This window comes from Botryllus schlosseri, chromosome 9, assembly GCF_051294905.1.
Source record: "Botryllus schlosseri isolate E-star chromosome 9, Bs_hap1, whole genome shotgun sequence".
NCBI lineage: Eukaryota > Metazoa > Chordata > Ascidiacea > Stolidobranchia > Styelidae > Botryllus > Botryllus schlosseri.
Window position 1 is genome coordinate 20,619,598 of NC_137244.1, and position 21,920 is coordinate 20,641,517.

The following is a 21,920-nucleotide window of genomic DNA, read 5'->3' on the forward strand; positions in this document are numbered from 1 at the left end:
TATACCACCCTTTATCAATGGAGCTCCATTTTCTCAAGCTCAGTTGCTGAATTCGAGTTTTATTTAGAAAGTAGCAATCACAGCTATCCTAAGAATCAACAACACTGGCCTTGCTAACTATTGAGCATGATAAGCTATTTGTGATATTATACCTTCCAAGGTCTTTGTTTGACTGAACTGAATTAGGCCTTCGTGCGTGGGCTTCCGTGTACTAAATAGACGGTCACTGCTTTTGAGTTTTGCGCATATACGGAAGACAACGTTCGTGCGTTATGGTACTTTTCATTGCGCCGCAGGCACCAACCCAACTCAGTTGCGTCTCAGACTACCTCACGCATCTGCGAACGACGCTATTGTGGCTTGCATTTTCTATTCTACATCCAATCGTCTGGATGTTTACTACGATGATGCGTACGTCATGCCAACAAACGGTTATGAGCAAAATGGTAAGAAAAACTAGGTGTTGTCTGTTAATTCCATTTTAATAGACAGACAGACAGATTCTGTATTCGTACGATGAGAGTTCACACAAATATGTAAAAAAGACAAACACAGCGATGCGACCACAACAAGATGTGTAGTCTTCAAGTCAGCTGTAGTCAAAGTACATTTATATCATGCAACTGTCGGTCAGTAACACTTCAACAAAAGATTAAACAACAAAACGCAAACGCAAAACAGTGGTAGTAGAAAAAAAAAAACTGTAACACTAGTTCAAAATAAATACCGGATCATACTCTTACATCTCAATATGTATAAATGAGTGTAGACTTAAAATTCCGACAGAATGATGCAAATGACAAACCTCTGTGCTCTATTGATAAGGAGTTCCAAATCCTTGGACCAACAGAAGTTAAGGATCTCTGGCACACACTAGCGGCTAAATTCTGTATAATTTTTAATAGCAATTAGTACGGTAGCCACACCATGGTAAGTCTGCTATTTTCTTATAACATTCGTAGCTCATGTTCACATCAAAAACCAGTAATATTGTGGCCAATGATAACATAAGGTGAAATACTGTATTTGATCATTATGCAGTCAACAAACCGCCGTTGAAATCGATATTTGTTGGCAAAATTGTGAGAATATTGTTCTTGACGTGATAGCAACATCTTGATTACGATATGAGCTAACTGTAATCATTTTTTCGCAAGATTAACGTCCGGAAATGGTACTATAAAGTCTTTATCTAATCTTGAATCCGAACATTATGTTCTAACAGAAAATTTCAATCGAATTTCGAATCCACTGCACCGCTTTTAATAAAGCCTAATCCAAAAATTATATTAGCGTTGACCTTATATAGTGATTGTGAAAGTGAAAAATTCATATCAAATTTCAGTTCTAGTGCACCGTACAATCTTTATCTGGATCTATTACCCGCCACTTTCGTCACATATGCGGCATTAATTGTACAGGTCAAGTGCTGACAGACGCTCCGCCCGAAGACCAGCCTATGTTGTACATGCCAAATGTCACGAGTCCGGCTGCCTCCAATTTCTACAGCAGATACACCAAAACTATTTGCGTCACTGTGAGAGGCCCGCTACCGATGGACGTAGTGGTAAATGCGCACCCAATTTCTGTGTTTACTGTACAAATGTAGCGTAATGCTTCCTGTCTTTGCATGTTAGTCTTAATCCGTGTCATCAGCAGAGGTGATCAAAATACCCATCGTTGTACAATGATTTTTAAGTAATTAAAAAGCACATATACTAAGCCTAGTTTTTATTGAAAAAAAGCGAAAAATGTTTAGTATACGTGAAAGTACTATAAAACCATAACCAGTTGACGAAGTGCAAGTAGAAAAAATGTACTTGAGCAGGGTCGGATTCTCCTGGCCTGGGTGGCTAGGCTTTGATGACACTGTTATATTGAGCCTCCTGTCTATCCAGTGCTTATAAGATAGCGATTTCTATACCTTCCGTGTCCAGCGGCATCTGTACATTATGGATCATGGTATGTATATGCACAGATCATGTTTATGTATGTCATTAGTCGGTGTGTATGTCGCAAAAATGTATAATGTGCTATTCCGATATGTATATTGCGATTCGCCGAATTCCGTTTTGCTATACATTTTGTTGATTTGCGCGGTTGGCAATAAAGATTCTCTCTCTCCATAACCTGCCATGCCAATGAACCAGTTTAGTATCGTAATGAATTTGAATATATGTTTCGAGAAATGATTGTTTCTTGTCGGCTATTCATTTCCTGCGTTTGCCTGCATCTTTTCTCTACGTTACCAGGTCTCGGCAGCCATCTTTTTGTCCTTCAACGTACCCTCAGTCACGGTGGACGAGTTTTTCGACAAAGCACGGAAAAATCTGGCTGCTCTGCTTGGCGTAAGAACGTTTTTGTGGAGTCGTTGAGTGCAAATTTACCGATATCAGATCCTGTTCTTTGTCAATTGGTTTCTACTTATTGCGTGTTGGCAGTCCGTTCCACGCTCCGTCCGACTCACTTGTTTATCTCTGGCATGCGTTTCCAGGTCACTGAAGATCGTATATGGATTGCAAATGCTGTAAGCGAGTTATCGGGCCGGAGGCGAAAGCGGGAAGGCGAATTAACTGTTACGTTTGGGATCGGTTCGCAGCCAGCGACAGCGTCGCCAGTCGTCGAGAGGACCATTCCTAGAGCGGTACATTGCAAATTATGTCATGGTTTGCTGATGAAGTAGGCCTGTACGGAGAGTTGGTCAAAGTAGTTAGTGTTGCTACTGGAGTTGAGCTGTAAATGATTCTCCAATGCATGTAGAAGTATCGATTAAGTAACATTAGTGCAAAAAGTAATACGTCCTGCCTAAAATGATGTGAGTAACAGAAGGGGAAATGGTATAAAAACATGACCGCCGGAATAGTTTGTAAAAGTAGGCAAATATATTTTGAGTACCCTGAAAAACCGGCCGCATCCGCAGACGATGAGGAACATTCTCTCACGTGGATGCTTAAATGTATTCTGCTACGCTGTGCGGTTATTCGGTTATTAGTAGGGCAAGTTTTTGCGACTTTTTTTTACAACTTCCAGCGGCTTCCTAAGTACTCAGAAGTTTTGTAGTATGGTGTTTTAGGCTGTTTGGAGGAATTTTTCGTGCTACAGTGCCTTGGATACGGAACGACTCGAGTATCTCATACCCTAATAATTTCAAGGAACTTTTCCATAAATGCAACTTTTTAGTGCAACTTGTGTGAAAAATAAGTGCAACTTTCCGTCGATTTTACTGCAACAAAAACTTTCCCTAGTTATTAGCAATCCTTACTGTACATACGTAGGTTGTAGAGGAGTCGGACAATGGGACCGTGACCATCATAAGTCCTGGTGAGCCCGATGAAGCCACCGAACTTGCGACCGCGGCGGATGAAGCCGAAAGGGCTGCACTGTTGGCGGTGAGAATTGTCTTTATCTGTAACGATTTGTAGATTGGTATTGATGTTTTGTTATCGACGGTGCTATGTGCAGTGTGGGGTGTCAAATTTAATAATGCCCCTGTTCGAATTTTTGGCAATGACCGACATAGTTGGCGCTTAAAATTGGCTGGCTGTGTCGGTCAGACTTGCTGAAGTATATTCCGTATATTCATAATGAAGGATAGTGGATCACTGCAATGTATTACGATTGTAGTAATACGGTCAGTTGCGACAATATGCACATGCGTACAATCGTATAATGGATCGTACTAGAACAGTGGTTCTTAATCTGAGTCAAGACCAAGAACCCGAGACACACGCCCAACACATGAGATTCGTGAATACATGCCCATCTGAGACATCAATGGCTAAAGGGTATAAGGTGCGAGCAGTATATTCGAATTGTGTTTCTATAGATTAATAATACAGGGCACACAAATAACATCCAGTCGTGATAAACTCTCAGCAATGTGTCGCGCTGACAATATATCAATTCGAAACTGAAATCGCAAGAAATAGTAGCAGTCTTGAAAACTGATAGAGTTTACTTCTCGCGCAGAACATGGAAACGATAGCCGCCGTGGTGGAATCGGGACAGGCGACTGAGTTAATCACAGATGGGGTACCAATATCAGGAATAGCACTCACACCACCACCGCCGACGCCTACCACTGACACTGAGGTAAGTTGTGTCACCGAGCCATCATTTAAAACATGATATCATTTGGCATCAGCCATGGGTATTTGAAATTGCTCAATTGGTAAAAAAGAAAACACTTTACTTTTCAGAACGGAACAGACTCAGTTGAGCCGATTGTGCTGGTTGAAGTGGCCAGTTTAGCTACGGTCGCTTCACCTGATCCTATGGGAGGTCGGGCTGGAGTAGCGTTTCAAGGAGCGGCAGTGGTGAGTGGCTGTGGAGTGGAGGGGGGAAATAATTTGGAATCTGACCGTGGCGTTGCTATCTTTTCTAGTATCAACTTCTCGATGTAAACGGGGATGTTGCTTCTCCGCTGGCACATTGGGTGGTGAAAGCCTCTATTTTCGAAGGGGATGACGAGACCGCCAGCATCGTAAGCGGATCCGAGGAACCAATGGTCGATGGTATTGCACGGTTTGAGGGTACGTTTATTTACTGGTCAAACCTATGAATTGGCCATATTTTTATTCAAATACTCGGGACAGACTTAGACAACTAGATAATCCTAAGTATATTAATTAGAGCAAAATGCCATTAATCTAATTGTAATCTAATTTGTTAAATGATTCATAGCTATAATTCCAATCGAATTTCCGTTTCTCTCGAAAATGCCACAGGAGAGCTGTACATAGCGAAACGAGTCAAGCTTGTTGTACAGATGTTTGTCATCCGCGTGCTTATGGGAAGGAACTCTCATTTCATATGAAGTGAACCAGATTCAATTTCCAAATCTTCGTTAATTCAGTAATTCGAACTCCAATCTAATTTGAGAAAAACTGTAGCTCTAATTCTAATTGTAATCTAATTTGGCCACATTGATCCGTTTGTTTATTTCAAGATTTTCATCAAGATAGAAATAGAGAGAAATAGCATAACATAACATTGCTTTCTTTCGTCTGGTCTTTTACTGGGCTTTTTTGTCGCCGTAAGAACGGCAACGGCGGGGGAAGAGGAGCCCCGATAAACCTCCGACGGGAATCGAACCCGGTTCGTCAGATTGGTGGGTGCTTATCGTAACCACTACACTATCTCCCCCAGCATACATGCAATTGAAATGTGATTTATAGATAAGCAAGGTATAGACTGGCGGCTCGATATAGCAGTGGAAGGGTTGTAAGCAAGTCACAAGGTTCCGAGTCACAGGTCGATTTTGCTTTTATAGTTTTGACTCGAGTCAATGAATAAACTAAGGTCATTGCAAATACAATTTAGCAGTCGCTTGAAAGCAGAGATTCAAAATGTTGTTTTCTTGTGCTCACAAGAAAGTAAATTAGTGCTTTCAGGTGGTAAGTGATTCCACATACAACCACCAACACAGGTTTGCGATAAAATGAAAAGATAGGGCGAATGTCGATTTGGTGAAAGTCCGACCGCTTTGGTAAGCGGATTCTGTTTTATTTACAGAGTTTTTAAAAGGTTTCGATTTCTACGAGATTTCAATACGTAATTTGTCATTTCGAAAACCTGTGCCGCCTGGCTGCTGGCGCGGACACTTGTCTTATGTTTGGCTGTTTCAATTTACGGCAGATTTGACAATTGACAAAGGCGGGAGATACGTTCTGCAATTCGTAGCCGAGTCTGGAAACATCAGCAGCGGTAACACCAATTTCATAGTAACGGCGCCTGCCATCAATGTAAGATGATTTTGCTTGTTTTTATCATAGGCGCACTTAACAATCCCATTTCTTTCGTTTATTTTCGAATTTTTAACTATTCAAAACAGCACAAATTTCGTTTTGATGAAAAAATGGGAGTGTGCCGAAACGACTTGGAGTAGTCTTGTATTTAGACGCCCAGCTTGAACCCAGAATAAATAAGTGCAATGTGTCAGTTGGCGGTGTCGATATGTCCGGTTGTGGTCCAGTAATTGCGATTATGTGGTCTTGGACAATCTGCATTGACCTCTACAATCACTCGATCTGATAAAGGAGTTCAATAGCGATCTTAGCTTTATCGCATATTATCGTTTAAACGGCTCTTGTTATGATTTATAACAACCTATGCCCGTATTACGCTTCAGCTGAGACCACCGCGAGTGCCTACCGAATGTACGGACGAAGAAGGGGACGATTTCTTCGACAAGGAATATATCTGGGAACAAGACAATTGTACTCATCTATGCACCTATAATTGTGACGGTATGCATTTTTCCCTTGACGTGATGATTGTCCGTATTCGAGCTGTCGTCTTAACAGTGTGACAGATTTGAAAAGTCTAAATATGCACCGGTTCTGCATCACATTCTAATTTGTTATTTTTTCGACCATGCCTATTTCATTCACGGTTTTTGGTTGAACACGACTTCGCGGATACGTCATTCAAACTAACTAGCATTAGGATGGAGTAAAAATGACTTTTTTTTCTCGAATCAAAAAAAGCAGGTTCGTAAATCCCGACAAATGACCTAAACTTCAATAAAAATTGACTTTAGGGGACTGCCCCCATTTTCAAGCCGGCAACCCCCCAATTTCTGCGCGCGAGTGGGCAAAATCGCCCATCTCGGCAACCGCAGGTCGTAGAGTCATGAAATATAGCTCAAAAGCTGCTAAAAGGTCGTGTTTCTATCCGTCCTTTGAAGAAAGTTCGATCTGTTGTGCACACAAAGCGAGTTATAGCCAAAAATGCAGTATAATTCGATGCGGGTAAACTGCGGGAGTAACAACATCGCGCGTAGCTTTGGGCTACATGTTTCATGGGCCTATGATACGATGCGACCAATGGAGGTTTCAAGGCTTGCACAATTGAAAAATCCTATCAGCACTTTAATTTCCGTGAATAAATTACCCTTCAGTACTCGAAAAGATCATCTGTCACTACTTGGTTCGAATTATTAGTATTAATCCTCGATTCAGATTTGAGTACTCGAACCATTGTGCCCAACCCCATTTATAAGCCTACAATGTACTTAAGCTCCAATTCTATTCTCACACTCCATGTAGGTTCCGGTGAGCGCTGCAGAGATATGACGTCGTGCGGCCCACACGCAGAGTGCCTGGACCACGAGTGCGTGTGCGGCATTACTACGTTCGATCCGAATCTTCCTGAGAATCTCGAGGCTACTTTGTCTCCCGAGATAGAATGCGCTTCCAGCTACATTGAGTTGACGTGAGACGCTTGGCTATTTTTGACGCGCTGGGCGAATGTTGAGAGCAATCATGTACATTAGAGAAGAATTATCCAACTTGTAAATGTTTCGATGTGCATGTGCAACGCTTTACTCGTTACACCGAGTCCTTCATACACGCCATCCCTGGTTTTGCATTGTGTCTTGTGTGTATCGCATTGTGATCCTACATGGTTGATTACTATGTGAAATAAGTTGCAAAAGCTACCAAGTTCTTACTTTTATTGTACATTGTGTGCTTTGAGCGGATGGCTATTCATGAATCGATGCAAAATGTAACTACAGGCATGAATAATCGAAACTATTGATATTTTCAAGTTTCATGGTGATATATCATTGGTGTTATGCCTGTTTTTTTGCCATAGTCTGCTAAGGAATTAACGGGTATTCACTGAGAAATTGATGTCTTGTTAAACAAAGTGCTATCAGTCAACTTCTATGGGACTTATGCCAATAATTGTCGGAACTGTTCATTCTTTTTCATTTTTGCCGTATAAGCTATCTGTCAAAATATATCTTAAGTTTCTGACTGATATGTCGGGGGTGTCCTGGTTATTTTTGCCGTACTCTGCTGAAGAATTGGTGGGTATTCGATCATAAATTAATGTCTCGATGAAGTATATAGTCCACCAGTATACAGCCATAACATAGTGATGATTCCATGACAAAGCACTAGAATATGGTTTTTCGGTGTAATGTTGATCATAAACTTGACCCCAATGCTGCAATTTCTCAACCATAGAATCTTGTTCATGGCAGGATCGATAAGTGTGGCGCGAACGCCATCGGTTTTAATTTGGCCAAACTTTTCCTGCGGGGTGAAGGACTGAGGCTGCGGCGCGCCGCTGTGGAAACCGTGTTTCCAGCGGACAGGTCGTGTTCGGGGAGAGTGATAAATACCTTTGACGGAATCAGGTACAGCTTTAAACTGGAAGGAAACCTGAACGAATGCGATCCGGAAGTAATTGTGAGTAGTGTTCCGAGGGTTCTGGACTTTGGTGGCGTGTATGTGTATGAATTGTTGTAGCAAAGTTTGGCTAGGCCTGTGTTCTCTACGATAACAAAATATGTCATACAAAATACAAATACAAATACAAAATAGTTATAATCTTCGAAAATATACTCAGCAGCTTCTGTGGTTATTAGATGCGGTTCTTACGTCGATGTCACGCCTAAAACTGATGTAAATTTACCTATACTACTTTTCACAATACAAGGTATAGCCCAAAAAGCGAGTGGGTATGCCTAGGAAACTGTTCAAGCAGAATTGGAAATAGTATGAAAACACAACCACTAGAGTAAGTAATGTACGTACGCAACACCTAAAGTACTCTAAAAAGGGAGTACTTCATTACTGACCATGTCTGTACATAATCTCTAAATACAACTTCTAAATTCGTGCTGCGAGCATGGTTTCGAGTCGATAATATGAAGCATATTCATTTGAAATTCGGACGTTAATGTGAGATGCCACTAATTTCAAATATATTCGCAGGATAACGGAACTCACATTCAGTATTACCATATCATGCACGGCTACAAACCTGTGCGACACGGTAACATCATCCGCGATCGCCCGATTGAAGTTGAATTCATGTGTGCTTACCCGAGTATGTCCAAGGAGACGTTGGACACGCCAATCCTGCCCTACATAAGGTAACGATTTTGTAATTTCGGAGACTTGGTGGTTGTTGGTAAGGTCTGATCGATATTTTGGCCGATATCTGTCACTGTAGGACTATAGGAGAATAAGAAAAATTGCTATGTCGTTCCCCTACTAGAATGACACGGGATGATTTCCCCATGGCAGTACATAGAATATCTACTGATGGCACGATAATTTGATATGGCGCAGTCGATGAACATTGCTAGTACTAGTGATTTAATGATGACTCTCACAAGTCTGACGTGTATGCTGTTAATAACTACATATATTGCTCTATTCTTTGTTTCGTTTATGATATGGCCCTTATGATTGTAATCGTTCTTTCATAAGGCAATCGGTTATGTATGCAAAATCAGTATGATTACTTGACTATGTAGTATTTGTCATAATTGATTACAATTATATATTGCTATGTATGATTATGAAATGATTATCTTTGTGATATTTTGCTCACGCTTTGATTTTGAGCAGGGCTCTGGAGTAGGTATAAATGTTAAATTGCTCCAACTCCAGCTCTGCAGCTCTTTTTATAAACTAACTCCAGCTCCGGAGCACCTTTTCCATTTGAATACCTCAGTAAAAATTATCAACTGGGTCAGTCAGTAGTCGTAAGCTAATGAATGGTAGAGCAGTAAAGATATTTGCCGCTCGACACTTTTGCCAGTCTACACTCCAAGTCTGCAGTTTTGTGCTCTGCAATCTTTTGAATGATTGCCATGCACATTGTATCGCTTGGTCTCTAATCTTTTTCCTCATTTCAGTGTGATTACGATTGGCGTCGAATCGCAAGGCTCTTACAATGTGACGATGAGTTTGTGGACAGACAGCGATTACACCGTTCCGTTGCAGTCGCCGGCGTCAATTCTGGTTTGTAAAATGCTTGCGATTTTTTGCACTTTAGCGTAACTATAGTGATCGACGCTCAAGAAAGTTCATACTCAAGTAGAAATAGAGGTCCCACCGTACATTTTTATACAAATAAAAATAGCAATTTCCAAGTAACTAAAAAAGTAAGTACACTAGGCTATTTTTCCTAAATATTGAAAACTGCTTGAGTGAGTGCGAATCTTAATTTGTCAACCGTATAAATCAATATGATATATAACGAAAATGCAGTTGGGTTAAATGAGATATGCATACCGGTATCAAAGGCATAGATGGCAGGCTTCATATAACGGAGTCATCAAAGCCAAGCCATCCAAGAACAAATAGAGCAAGTGGGAAAAGCGTACTTGAGTACTTTGAAAACGTGATGGCATCCAGGGCTGTCCATTTAGAAAATTTGCTGGACGCAAAAGTGATTTAGTATCATCGTGGAACATGCAAGCTGTCAGTGTGAAACGAGGTTTTCTACAATGTAAATCGGACTTTGGCAGGACTGTTTGATTTTTATTGTCTTGTCGCTGATAAGCAAGCTCAGTGTTCTTATTCATTTCGCGGTTAATTGAAAAACGCTGCTATATTATTTTATTTGTTGTGTCACAATAATGACAATATGCCTGTGCGGCCATATCATCACTGAAATTAATTCGTTCTGCCAGACTCGCGTTTTGCACTGCAGTGATACTGAGCTGGAGTTACGGTATAAAATTATCGGAATCCATACTTCACCCTGTTTTAAGTGCTGAGATTATGGTCACGTTTGTCATATACTCTTCATTCTTTTCAATGCCAGGTTCCTGATCCGCTGCATGTGTCTGTGAAAGCCGTCGGAGCTGACAGCGTCGTGGTCTCCCTTGACAAATGCTCGGCTTATTCGTCGCAGGACACGGACAGTGCGCTCTCCGTAGATTTGATCACAGACGGGTAGGCTGTTATTCTCATACTTTCCTTCATGTATATTTTCATACCTTCAAAACACCTAAAGACTGACATAAAATGAAAGGATAGGAAGGAATCGTAACGACTTGGGAGACATACACACAGCACACATAATGAAAAGTGTGCCAATCATGATTATTTCACATTGAATCCATTTCCATTGCAGCTGCCCGAACACTCTTATCGATGTCGAAGTCACGCAGATTGGTACATCCAACGAGGCGAGGTTCAGGTTCCCATCGTTCGTTCTTTCCACCGAATCGACCGAAGGCGGTTTAGACGGAGAACTGTACTTGGAGTGTTTCGTTGTGATGTGCACGGAGAACTTGGAACCTTGCACACCGGTAAAGGAATTAATATGCCAACTGTTACTGCCTTTGATATTTGTCGTTTTTGTATTGCTGCTGCTATTTGTATATCAGACGGTGTTAGACTTCTAATGTTTCAGACTACTAAGTAGGTTTCACCTACGTACAAGTAGATATAGTATAGTAGTTATACTTTCGGCTAATTTGCTGTATACTTGGCACTTTGTTCAGCAAAATTACTTACTTTTTGCTCTTTGTGTATTGTAAAGCGAGTAGTTAAAGTTTTGAGATGTTTTCATCAATTTTACGAGTGAGATTATCATGCCGAGAGGGCGAAATAGCCTCCGTATCACGATATCTGGTCATTGTCATAATTGTATCTTTCAGGATTGCGGTGGACTAAGGAAAAGGAGAGGTTTGCCCGGTAATACAATAACCCTAGGACCAATACCGGTTGGAGCAGTAGACCAATCTCAAGGGTGAGAAGTTGATAATCTTGAATGATTGATTTTGCATTGTGTAGCTTGATAAATCGGAGTGGTGAGCTTTGAAGCCACTTAGGCATGTGGCTTGATCAATTCCCGCTATCGGAGGTTCACCTGGGTTTATGGCGTCAAAAATGCCCAGAGAAAGAACCCAATGTAGGACGGAAGTAATAAATCGAACGAAAATAGCAAGATGGAACTGTGTGAAAAATGACAGACGCGAAAAGATCACCATCGGGCAACTGTTACATAGGGCACTAGGCCTAGGGGGTGCCAGCATTTGTACTGCTTTCAGTATAATAATGAATACAACAAACAAGCTTCGGCTGTTTGCAAATTCAATGCATCGTTAATTTTAACATTTGAAAGTATCACGAGATCGCAACAATAATAGTAATAACCCCGAAAAGTATTTGACACTACCTGGGGTTGTATGTAAACAGTGAACCCCTTCCATGTCAACTATTTATTAGAATTTTCAAGGATTTTTTTTTTTCGAATTATCATCTCAATGTCAAGCATAAATATTTACCTTCATTTAATTTGCTTATATTTTTTAAATATGTTTTCCAGGCAACATGCAAGGAAAAGAGAAGTTGGTGAAGGAGTAGGTTATGTCGAGGCGAAGTGGGGGTTCTAGTTGTTGAGCCTGTATCATGTAATATTGTATCCTATATTTTTTAACGGAACTTGTGCTTCTCTTTGATAATTTTCAATTTATATCGAGGACTATGTATTTTAATATAATATTTTTACATCTTGATTTCTGTTTGATATCTGCATATTGATAATCATCGTGAAGGGCTGACAGAAAGAGACTGCTTTGTAGTGTCCATGTTGATTAGGTGACGTCATACTGGAAAGGATTTGCTACTGCAGGAGATACCTGTTATCATCCAACCATGAAATGTATATCTCGTAACCGAGAGACATCCTGTCCTAGAGTAATTTGCCTCTAGTATAAAACTCCTGATTCGAGAGAATCAGTAGACTCATTTGCTAAACCTACTGTTATCAACGTCTGAAATATATTCGTATGTCTTGTGTAATGTTGGCGTCTTAAGAATATCTCCCCAGGAAACAGGATTCCAGGTTAAGTAGTCAGCCAGCTAAACCTATAATACTTTGGTTAGCTATACTTCTACTCCCAGGAACATTAACTCTGTATCGTTGCGCTACTCACGCTGACAGGATTGAAATTCTCGAGCACTGTGTGGCGAGATGACGTTTTTCATGAAATAGATGTGGGATCCAATTCATGACGGCGTCGTGAGCACGCTTCGCTAATCATTGTAATCAGTCAACATCATGGTCAATCGGTTCGATACTGTCTGTAAGAGTGAACAATATGTAGACGGACTTTGTCAAATGATGAAATTGTCACTTCGAGATTCGACGTATCGTTGGAATTTCGACAGTAGATTTGAAGGAACGGTGATGGCAGAACAATGAACAGACACACCACGGCGACTACCTCGATTGTAACTATCAATAATCGTCCGTTAATATTTTCATCTGAACAAGACGCACACAACGTACAATGCGATGCAATGGACAGATAAGAGGATGCCGAACGACCAGTTGCGGTCTCTTAAACTGGCATCCACTTCGGCCTAGTACTCGATGTCACAGTTCCGTAAGAACAGCTAAGCGGGACAAGAGGAGCCCAGAATACCCTTCCGACGACTCGAGCAGCAGGCGCTTATCGTCACTACTACACTATGTCGTCGTTTTAGAGAACCATAATTAGCTTATGATAGGGAAACTCCGTCTTACGTAATGGTAAGCCGAAAGATACTATATAGCTTTCATGTAGGCGATGATCACACTTCGATGCATATGCTTATTCATAGATCGATATTCAATTAAATTTATTGCTAATGATTTCATCATCGCAAGACTGCAGTGCAATGAAAGATAGGAAGATGTCGAAATGACTTGGAGTAGTCTTTGAAATCAGACACACACCTGGCCTAGGCGATATAAAAAGGAGCACTGTAGCCTACTACACTGAATCAAAAGTAAAACAAGATAATATAAAAGGACAGGTGATAATGTTCGATGACTGTCCGATAGCCGGCGAGATAATGTTCCATAAATCAGGTCTTGCATATTTAATAGAGCGAAGATCTCTTGTCGGACGGACCTAATGTGTGGAACAGTATCCCGCCGGCCATCCGGCAGTCGACGAGCATGTCCAGATTGTCCACATTCAAGTCGAAATACAAGTAATTACTACTAAATAAATACAGTCCATCCCCAAGATTACCGGACCACGACTGACCTATTGACCTCGCTTCCCATGACATGCCGCCCTATTTCTTGTCGCTTCCTTTTTCTATGCTGTCTTCTTTACTTTCATTCAGTGTGCATGCCTCCTCTTTACATCGCCTAGGCCAAGGTGGGGGTGTCCGATTCCATAGACAACTCCTAGTCGCTTCGACATCTTCCTTTCTTTTCATTGTATCGCATTTTTGTGGTGTATTGAACTGATAAAATTACTAATAAACCAATGATGATGATGATGATGACTGCGTCCACCATATGGTATAGTTGGACGACGTGGGCGCGCTTGTGTCGTACTTATGCACTTTTGATACCGAGGTGAAGAAGTCATTGAAGTTTTCAGGGAATTGGCAGCAGTGGAACTGAACTGAATATAAACTTGGTAATTTCTAGTTTCCGCTTCTCTTTAATATTCAGGACACCGAATCTTTTGAGCAGTGATTGTTGGACACACCTCCTGGTCCCTTTGGGCCCTGACTATGACACGGCCGGGAGGACCTGATGTTGTAGTTTTTGCAGCGCTTTCAATGCAGTTTTACTGGCAGCCCCCCAACAGATTTTTCCATACTGTAACTTCGATTGGACACAGGACATGTTTGAGTCTAGTAAAACCCCAAGGTACTTCGCATTTTCCGAGTTGGAAATAGGTTGACCAGCGATATTAACGGTTAGGTTTTCTTCGGAGTTTAAGGCCAATAACTGGGATTTTCCGGCGTTGACGGAAAGATTATTGCGGGCCGTCCACTCATGCACTTTGTGCTTTCGTTCACTGGTCTGGTCACGGCACCTAACTTCGCCTTAAATGATGAGTCAGAGAGGAGGTGAGTATCATCTGCGAACAGTCTGATACTCAATGAGGAGGACTCAAAAACGTTGTTGACATACAAGGTGAACGAGGGCCGACCCAAGCACTAAGCCTTGGGGTAGGCTACACCACAGGTAACTAGTTGAGGAGTGAAAAAGATGTTAAAGATTGAGACCATTTGTTGGCGTCCAGTGAGGTAGCCCTTCCTGAGCTCCAGTTGTCGGAGTTGTGGGCCCTGAGATCTGTAACGCACCAATTCTGAATCGAGAATATTATGATCTACGCAGTCAAATGCTTTTTTTAGATCAAGGAGCTCAGCTCACATTTGGCGACTCCAGGATATCGTAGTTCTGCTCGGCCACTGTAAGGAGGGCATGTGAGGTTTGGTATTTGTTACGGAAGCCAAATTGGTGAGGGTGAGAGATATTTATTGATTTGTCCAATCGCAAAGAAAACATCATTGGCACATGAAACAACAGTAAATGAACTTAACGGTATAGGACAGGGTGTGACCGATATGACTCTGGGTAGGGTCAATTGGTCTGATCACACCCTGCAATAACAAATACAGATATTGTGTCATAAATATGGGTGCATTTGGTTGGGATCAATCAATTCAGCTCAGCATAATAATAAAATACTAAAGAAACTACAAATTTGGTGTGAGACAAGCGGATCATTGGTAATGGGAGATGAGGTGACTGAATACATTAAGGCGAGGTATTAAGATATCACCTCGATGACAGTGAAGTAATAGTGTATTAACACAAATATTTTCGCAATAGTTTGCCTCGTGTGTCTGATGACTTCTTCATACCCGCTAAAAATGTGCACTCTCATTACACGAGATCCACGTCAAAGGGAAATATCTGCTCAACCCCAGTCCCCACCCGTTAGCAATCTAAATAAGAGATCTAACGACTGCTCAGGACCTCTGTCATTTGGAATACATTACCACAACATATCCGTGAATCGCCTTGTAATAAATTAAAAAACGACCTACCTAATTAACTCATGTCGCCATACTATCACGCCCAGACATTGATTCACTGATTTGGTACCATCTTTCGACTTTCTTTTTCATTTTCCTTTTTCAACTAACATTTGTTACCGCCAGACTGTGTAGAGACAAGTGTACCTGCCTGATCGATTCGGGTGTGATCCAGTGTTGGGATCAAGCCACTACCTTTGAGTCATTGCACATTTTGACTCGAGTCAAGTCATAATTTTGAAGTATGAGTGATGATTCGAAGTCACTGCGATACAATGAAAAGATAGGAAGGTATCGAAACGACTTGAAGTAGTCTTTGAAATCAGACACCCACCTTGGCCTAGGCGATGTAGAGAAGAGGCAAGCACACTGACTGAAAAGTAAAGCAGAAAATATAAAAGGCAAGCGACAAAACGTGGTGGAATGTAGCGAAAGGCGAGATCGATACGTTAGGTCGTGGTCCGGTAATCTTGAAGGCTGACTAGCATTCATTTCAGAAGAAACTGCTTGTATTTCGACTTGAATGCGGACACGCTTGACGACGGCCAGTGAGATGCTGTTCCACAATTGGGTTCCAGCATACTTGATTGAGTATTCCGTCCTGACCATATATGGTAGTTGTTCTTCGTTGACGCGCGTACGCCGCAGCTGTGCGCTTTTGACTCCGAGGTGAAGTAGTCGTTGAAATTTGCGGGATGATAATGACCGCAATGGTACTGATACGTAAACTTAGCAATTTCTAGCTATCAATTCAATTTATTGCTAATAATTTCAGCATTTCAATACACCACAAGACTGCGATACAATAAAAGATAGGAAGGTTTCGAAAAGACTTGGTCTAGGCCAGGGGTGGGCAAACTACAGCCCGCGGGCCGCAACACCGTTCTGTGCGGCCCGCGAGAGTCTAAAGAAACTTTTAAAATATATTGATAAAATGCGTACTAAAATCTAATTAATGCAGGGACTTGATTACCTGTTCTTAGTATATATATACCATGATAATTCTACGACAATGGTTCTCAAACTGGTGGGCGCGCCCCCTGGGGGGGGCGTGAAAGCATCTGAAGGGGGCGCGAAGCTGAGCTCAACTGAAAAAATTTTCGCGCACGGCGCGATTTACTTCCAATCCAAAGTTATTGCTGTATATTTAGTCTCTCATCCACAGTCGTAACCTTCCATGCCATCAAACAACCCGTTGAGTTTGCTAGCATCCTGGTTGCGTTTTGTGATATGACGGTAAGGGGGCGCAAAATCTTTCACCAAAGGGGGAGTTTGAGAACCACTGATCCAAGGTAAATACTTAATATCACAGCAGGATAGCTGCAACGAGATTGACATAATTTGGATCACGAGTGGGATTTCAGATTGGTCACTCCATTTTAACTATTTCAGTGTAGTGCTTATAAAAAAGCGATTCGGGCGTGTCTTAGGCAGAGGTGGTCAAAGTAGTCACCGTCGCTACTCAAGTAGAAGTAGAAGGAACGCTGAGAAGTAGAAGTAGAAATGGTGGTTCACAAGTAAGTAAGTAAGTAAGTAAGATGCTGTCAGCATTGTGTGTCCGGGAACTGAACCAGAAGTGGACAGATCGCTGCTCAGTGCTCACAGATTTCAATTTCAATCCTGTTCTAACAATCGGGCCAACAGACTTTCATCTCTATAGTTTTAACAAATTGATGATTGAGGTCCGGCAGCCTATGAAATCTCGCCACTATATGTTTCTGACGCGCGTACGATATCATAAAAGCAATGTTTGGCTTGTTTTAAATAAGCACATATATTATCTCAATGTCCTCACTATGTAATCAAATATCAATATTGCGTTTGACTTAGTGCGGCCCGCGAATGGATTCAGATGTTGAATGCGGCCCGCGAGCTCAAAAGTTTGCCCACCCCTGGTCTAGGCGATATAAAAAAGGGGGCAAGAACATTGCACACTAGGGTTGTTCAGATTTGACAATTTGTCAGGAAACTACGACCATTGTGATCCAAATGATGGTTTAGTACAGCGGTTCTCAACCGCTGGTCCGCGACGACTTAACCTACCGGTCTGCGAGGTATATAAGGATTTTATATCTTCATTTAAAGATGCAAGATGGTTGAGGCTTGTCCATTGTTTCAATAAGGAGGTAAGATTAGGCCCGGAAACATGTTCGATTTGACGATAAGTTCAAGCTGTCTCCAGCGACGACACACGATCGACTCAGCAAGTACCAGCTGACTCGCTAAGCCACGCAATTCGTACGATCATTCGTTTTCGATTCGTTAATTTTGTGGATGGCCACTGGCCAGGTATCGCTGTTGCCAGGTGTTTTCGTGAGGCGTATTGCATTCCTAGACCATCCCAGTTATTATTCATAACATGACCACTATGTAGCGTTTACGGTGCGTGTAGTAAGACGATATGAAAAAGTATATTAGTCCGGACTTCACTAGAAATTGACATGGACAGCTTAACATGGGTATTTTGCGTCAAGTTGGTTCATTACGACTATGTCCTATAATGCGGCCGTGCGCCATGGAAGTAATCGAAATGAGGTCGTGAATAGCAAAACGGTTGGTTACCCCTATTCTAGTACCATACTCGTAGACGGCTGCATAAATTACATTTGGGGTTGATTTCAATTTTGAAGGTCCACCGGTCCGCCAAATATCTTTTCAACTTTTACCAGTCCGTGAGGTGAAAAAGGTTGAGAACCACTGGTTTAGTACACAAAAAGACTTTGAGCAATTTTGGTCACCTTCATCGTGATAGACACCGTTTCCTATTATGAAGTTGAAAAAATGAGCAATAAACTGTTTAATGCGCAAGCTGATCATTTTCAGAAACCATGACAGGATCATAGCTGATGGCCTTGTTGGATTTCAGTTTGTGGATGGCCATTGGCCATACCTCTACTTCGGCGTGATTGGTAGGCTCGAGCATAACAGACCGAGATAGCGATCTTACCTCCGGCATGGATGACGCAGGTTTCGTAATAGTAGAGGCACTGTCAGGACCTACGTTACAAAAATATTCATTGCAATGATTCTCGACGATCGGCATGGTTGTAATCAAGTCACAAGGCTCCGAGTCACAAGTCAATCTCACTTTTATAGTATTGACTCGAGTCAAGTCGAGTCATTTTCAATTCACCACCGAGTCAAGTCCGAGTCCAAGTCATCGGGCAGAGGGTCGAGTACGAGTCAAAGTCATTGTGTTGGCTGCTGTTTCCAGTTGAAGTCTTGTAAAACCCACTTTTGTAACTATGTTTGGTGATATGGAATGGTTCGCATTTATAATATACTAATTTCCCTCGCATTTAGCAGTGTCTGGTCCCATTTTCAAGTATCAGTACACGAAATCCAAAAACGGTGGTTACTTTACGATTCTTCAAAATTACAATGAAATGTCGGTCTTAGCCGTCCGAGTCTCGAGTCATATGACTTGGTTCGAGTCCAAGTCGAGTCAATACACAGATTGACTCGAGTCGATTCATTTCCGTATTTTGGAAAATATGTCTCGAGTCAAGTGGAGTCATCAGAAAATCGTGACTCGAGTCATTACAACCCTGACGGTCTGATAGTTTTACTCCGGTTTCGAATTCACAATTTGCCGGAAAGACTTGTGACATGTGACAGAGTCAAGTCTTGACCGGATTTTGCGACTGCCTTTTTTCCGTGTCAGTTGGAAACTCTCTCATTGTATTCTTTTTTTGCCTTGATAATGAGATGCGTGATGCGATTTCTGAAGATTCGAAATCTTTCTCGTTCCTCTTCTGAACACTCCTTGGTTTCCAGTCTGTGGTGCCACCGGGTTCGTTTACGGGTATATTGTACCAACTCTGTAGTCATCCACGGTTTTTGCATCCGCTTTTTTTGACTCCTCGATAGATGCTGTAAAGGCGGATTCACACACAACTGGTTCGTACGGGAAATTCGCGTGCTACACTGGACGCGTTCTTCAACGCACCTACACCTACCTGTACCAAATGACTGTCATCAAAGTGTCTTCTCATCTTCCCTGCATCAGCTGGGTTCACGATATTTGTTTCTCGCTCTGAAGTATCGTCTTCTAAAGCAAATCAACCAAATTGAATTTACAGCGACGCCTTCGGAATTAAATAAATGAAAAAGTTGACATTATGCAAACATTAATCGCAAAGAATATCTCATGCAGCCACTTCAACTTATCAGAACTTTGAGCAGTGCAATCAAGTGTGTTCTTAATGTTTTTCTGTTACATGTAGAGCGTAGTGGCACAAAATATATTCAACTTACTCATTATGACTGAGGGGTCTTCTTCTGGAGCAGCAACCAAACTATCTGACTGCGGACCTTCTTCAAGTTCTGGCAGGTTGTCGACGGTGCTGAACACATGGGTATGGTCATTAATAAGGAGCTAAAGATTTATGATTGATCACGACGTACTCCAAGTATTTGATATATGGTCCAAGAAACATCATCTGCTGATAGTATGGCCACTTGTCTTGTGCAACTGCAGAGGATCCTCTTGGGCTATTTGCAGAAATTCTACATGTTTCCAAAAAATTGGTCCTCAAACTCGCCCATAGAATTTTCACAAGCTCCACTAAATGAAATTACAGCAGTAAAACTAAAATGCCGTTTGGAAATGAAAGCATACCAGATGTTCTTAGTTCACAAGCAATCGATGACCATGCAGCATCAACAATTGGCCTGTTTTTCCTGGCGTGGTGGAACGGATGATAGAGCACTTCTTGCTTTGAAACCAAATCGATCAACTTTGCATTTAAATCAGCCATTTAGAAGGATACCGGTGTATCAGACAATATTACACTTGCTGTAAACAAATGTAGAAGGGTTGAAAAGACAGCAAATGAGCCCGTACACATTCTAGGACTATACACGATACTTCAACATTAATTAGTTACACAAAGCGCCAGTAACCCTTGAGATCATCACGATATTTACGAGCAGCTGCACTTGGGAAGTTCGATCTTGACACAGGCAATTGCCGCATGTTCCAGAATAGTGGCAACGATCTGCGCCGATTTCCTTCAATCAAATCACCTTGATTATCAATAGCATCACCATGCATATCTGATGCAGGACTATTCTCTGCTTGCAGATAATTATGAAGTACAACACATGCCTGAACAATCACGCCAGCCAAATCAGGAGCTGCATTATTTGTCCTATGGAATATTTGCCACCTGCTAGCTAAAATATTAAATGAGTTCTCTACCACACGCCGACCTCTACTAAGTCCGAAATTAAATATTTTGAGCTCAATTGATTTATGTCGGATACAGTAAGGCTTCATCGGCAGCGAAGAAAAATGGCGTAAGAACATCAGGAAGATTAATGGCGTCCTAGTAACAGGTATTTTAAGTGTGCCATTTTCCAGGCCTCTTCCAAATCTAGAATCACTCTGACGCCCATGGTCCACAATATTGACAAAAATGAATTTGTTGTGGACATCACAGGCAGCTAGGATAGGGTTGCCATACGGTACGTCCGGAATGTCACTGTTCAAATTGCGTCCAGGAGGAAATTCCAAAATATATACCTAAATGTCCGGAATTTTCAACGTTTGAAATATAGGATCAAAATATTTTCGTAAACTAAAGTAAACGATATTATTTTTGGACAGAGTTATGCCACTTGAATATTTTCTTCGCGGTGCGAGCGATTTCGTATCACAATCGTTGATTTTAATATGTGAACCACCGCTCCCGCAAACATGAAATCAAAAATTAATCACAATAATCATCATTTACCGAAATAAGGCTATTGATTGTAATCGCGATTATATGAGAATGCTACCAAAATTAGCCTTGATTAAGTCTGGGAAACGGTGTTTGAGTTGGGCCACAGAACATTTTTAAATTATAAATGCAGTCGCGACCATAAACAGTTTAAAACCGCTGGATGAGCAACCTGCTGGTGTGGACTGGCATTTACACTGATAAATAGTTTCATCCGTGTGACATGACAAGTATATATTAACGTTCCTGCTTTATCGAAGTCATCATCCTCCACCAGCTCTACCGCTAACTACGATCATGTGGGCAGAGAAAGGATCAAAATTTTATAGTGATACATGGAAGAACCAATATTATATAGACAGATTTCATTCAGAAAATAGAAACCAGATAAATATAATAAGCCCCCAAAAAGTTGCATCGATAACCTTACGGTGGGCTCAAGATAAGTGTATATTTCTACGGTGAAAAAATTGTTGTTTCAGTCCTGGTTACAAACACGCAAGCAACCACATACATGTACCGACTCAACAGTCCTGTCCTGATACGCATCGTCACAATCTCTGGTCGATAGGCTAAGCTTTGCTAGTGTGATGTCACA

General features: G+C 41.5%; 3 protein-coding genes across 4 annotated transcripts in view; 1 reads left to right on the forward strand and 2 right to left on the reverse strand.

Annotated features, from left to right (window-relative positions):
* Positions 1-12,277, forward strand: part of LOC145446721 (fibrocystin-L-like) — a 93,251-nt gene extending 80,974 nt beyond the window's left edge. Inside the window, exons 86-103 of the mRNA XM_080325073.1 lie at positions 297-446; positions 1,422-1,567; positions 2,253-2,348; positions 2,495-2,644; positions 3,276-3,389; positions 3,970-4,092; positions 4,200-4,316; positions 4,385-4,532; positions 5,638-5,744; positions 6,131-6,248; positions 7,050-7,215; positions 7,994-8,201; positions 8,730-8,890; positions 9,662-9,767; positions 10,576-10,706; positions 10,888-11,065; positions 11,417-11,508; positions 12,088-12,277. Coding sequence (XP_080181199.1) covers positions 297-446; positions 1,422-1,567; positions 2,253-2,348; positions 2,495-2,644; positions 3,276-3,389; positions 3,970-4,092; positions 4,200-4,316; positions 4,385-4,532; positions 5,638-5,744; positions 6,131-6,248; positions 7,050-7,215; positions 7,994-8,201; positions 8,730-8,890; positions 9,662-9,767; positions 10,576-10,706; positions 10,888-11,065; positions 11,417-11,508; positions 12,088-12,154 — 2,378 coding nt within the window. The 3' untranslated portion in view covers positions 12,155-12,277. The remainder of the gene's footprint in view (positions 1-296; positions 447-1,421; positions 1,568-2,252; positions 2,349-2,494; positions 2,645-3,275; positions 3,390-3,969; positions 4,093-4,199; positions 4,317-4,384; positions 4,533-5,637; positions 5,745-6,130; positions 6,249-7,049; positions 7,216-7,993; positions 8,202-8,729; positions 8,891-9,661; positions 9,768-10,575; positions 10,707-10,887; positions 11,066-11,416; positions 11,509-12,087) is intronic.
* The window catches only part of LOC145445955 (E3 ubiquitin-protein ligase rnf168-like), a 306,333-nt gene that overhangs the window by 227,762 nt on the left and 56,651 nt on the right, over positions 1-21,920 (reverse strand). The window lies entirely within an intron of this gene.
* Positions 18,949-21,885, reverse strand: LOC145445956 (uncharacterized). Of its 2 annotated transcripts, none has more exons than XM_080324124.1 (5): positions 20,218-21,885; positions 20,004-20,163; positions 19,854-19,942; positions 19,556-19,644; positions 18,949-19,469 (listed from the first exon to the last, which is right to left on the reverse strand). In XM_080324124.1, exons 1-5 carry the CDS (start codon positions 20,354-20,356, stop codon positions 19,257-19,259), a joined length of 690 nt encoding a protein of 229 aa, XP_080180250.1. In that variant the 5' UTR covers positions 20,357-21,885; the 3' UTR covers positions 18,949-19,256. The 2 variants fall into 2 exon arrangements, with proteins under 2 accessions (XP_080180250.1, XP_080180249.1); XM_080324123.1 differs by having other exon boundaries at positions 19,556-19,647; positions 20,218-21,881.

Coding starts and splice junctions, on each gene's coding strand:
- LOC145445956 (XM_080324123.1), bottom strand. CDS start 20,356: ATGGCTGATTTAAATGCAAAGTTGATCGATTTGGTTTCAAAGCAAGAA. Junction 20,164..20,217: donor TTGTGAACTAAGAACATCTG/GTATGCTTTCAT, acceptor AATTTCATTTAG/TGGAGCTTGTGAAAATTCTA. Junction 19,943..20,003: donor CCATATATCAAATACTTGGA/GTACGTCGTGAT, acceptor CCATGTGTTCAG/CACCGTCGACAACCTGCCAG.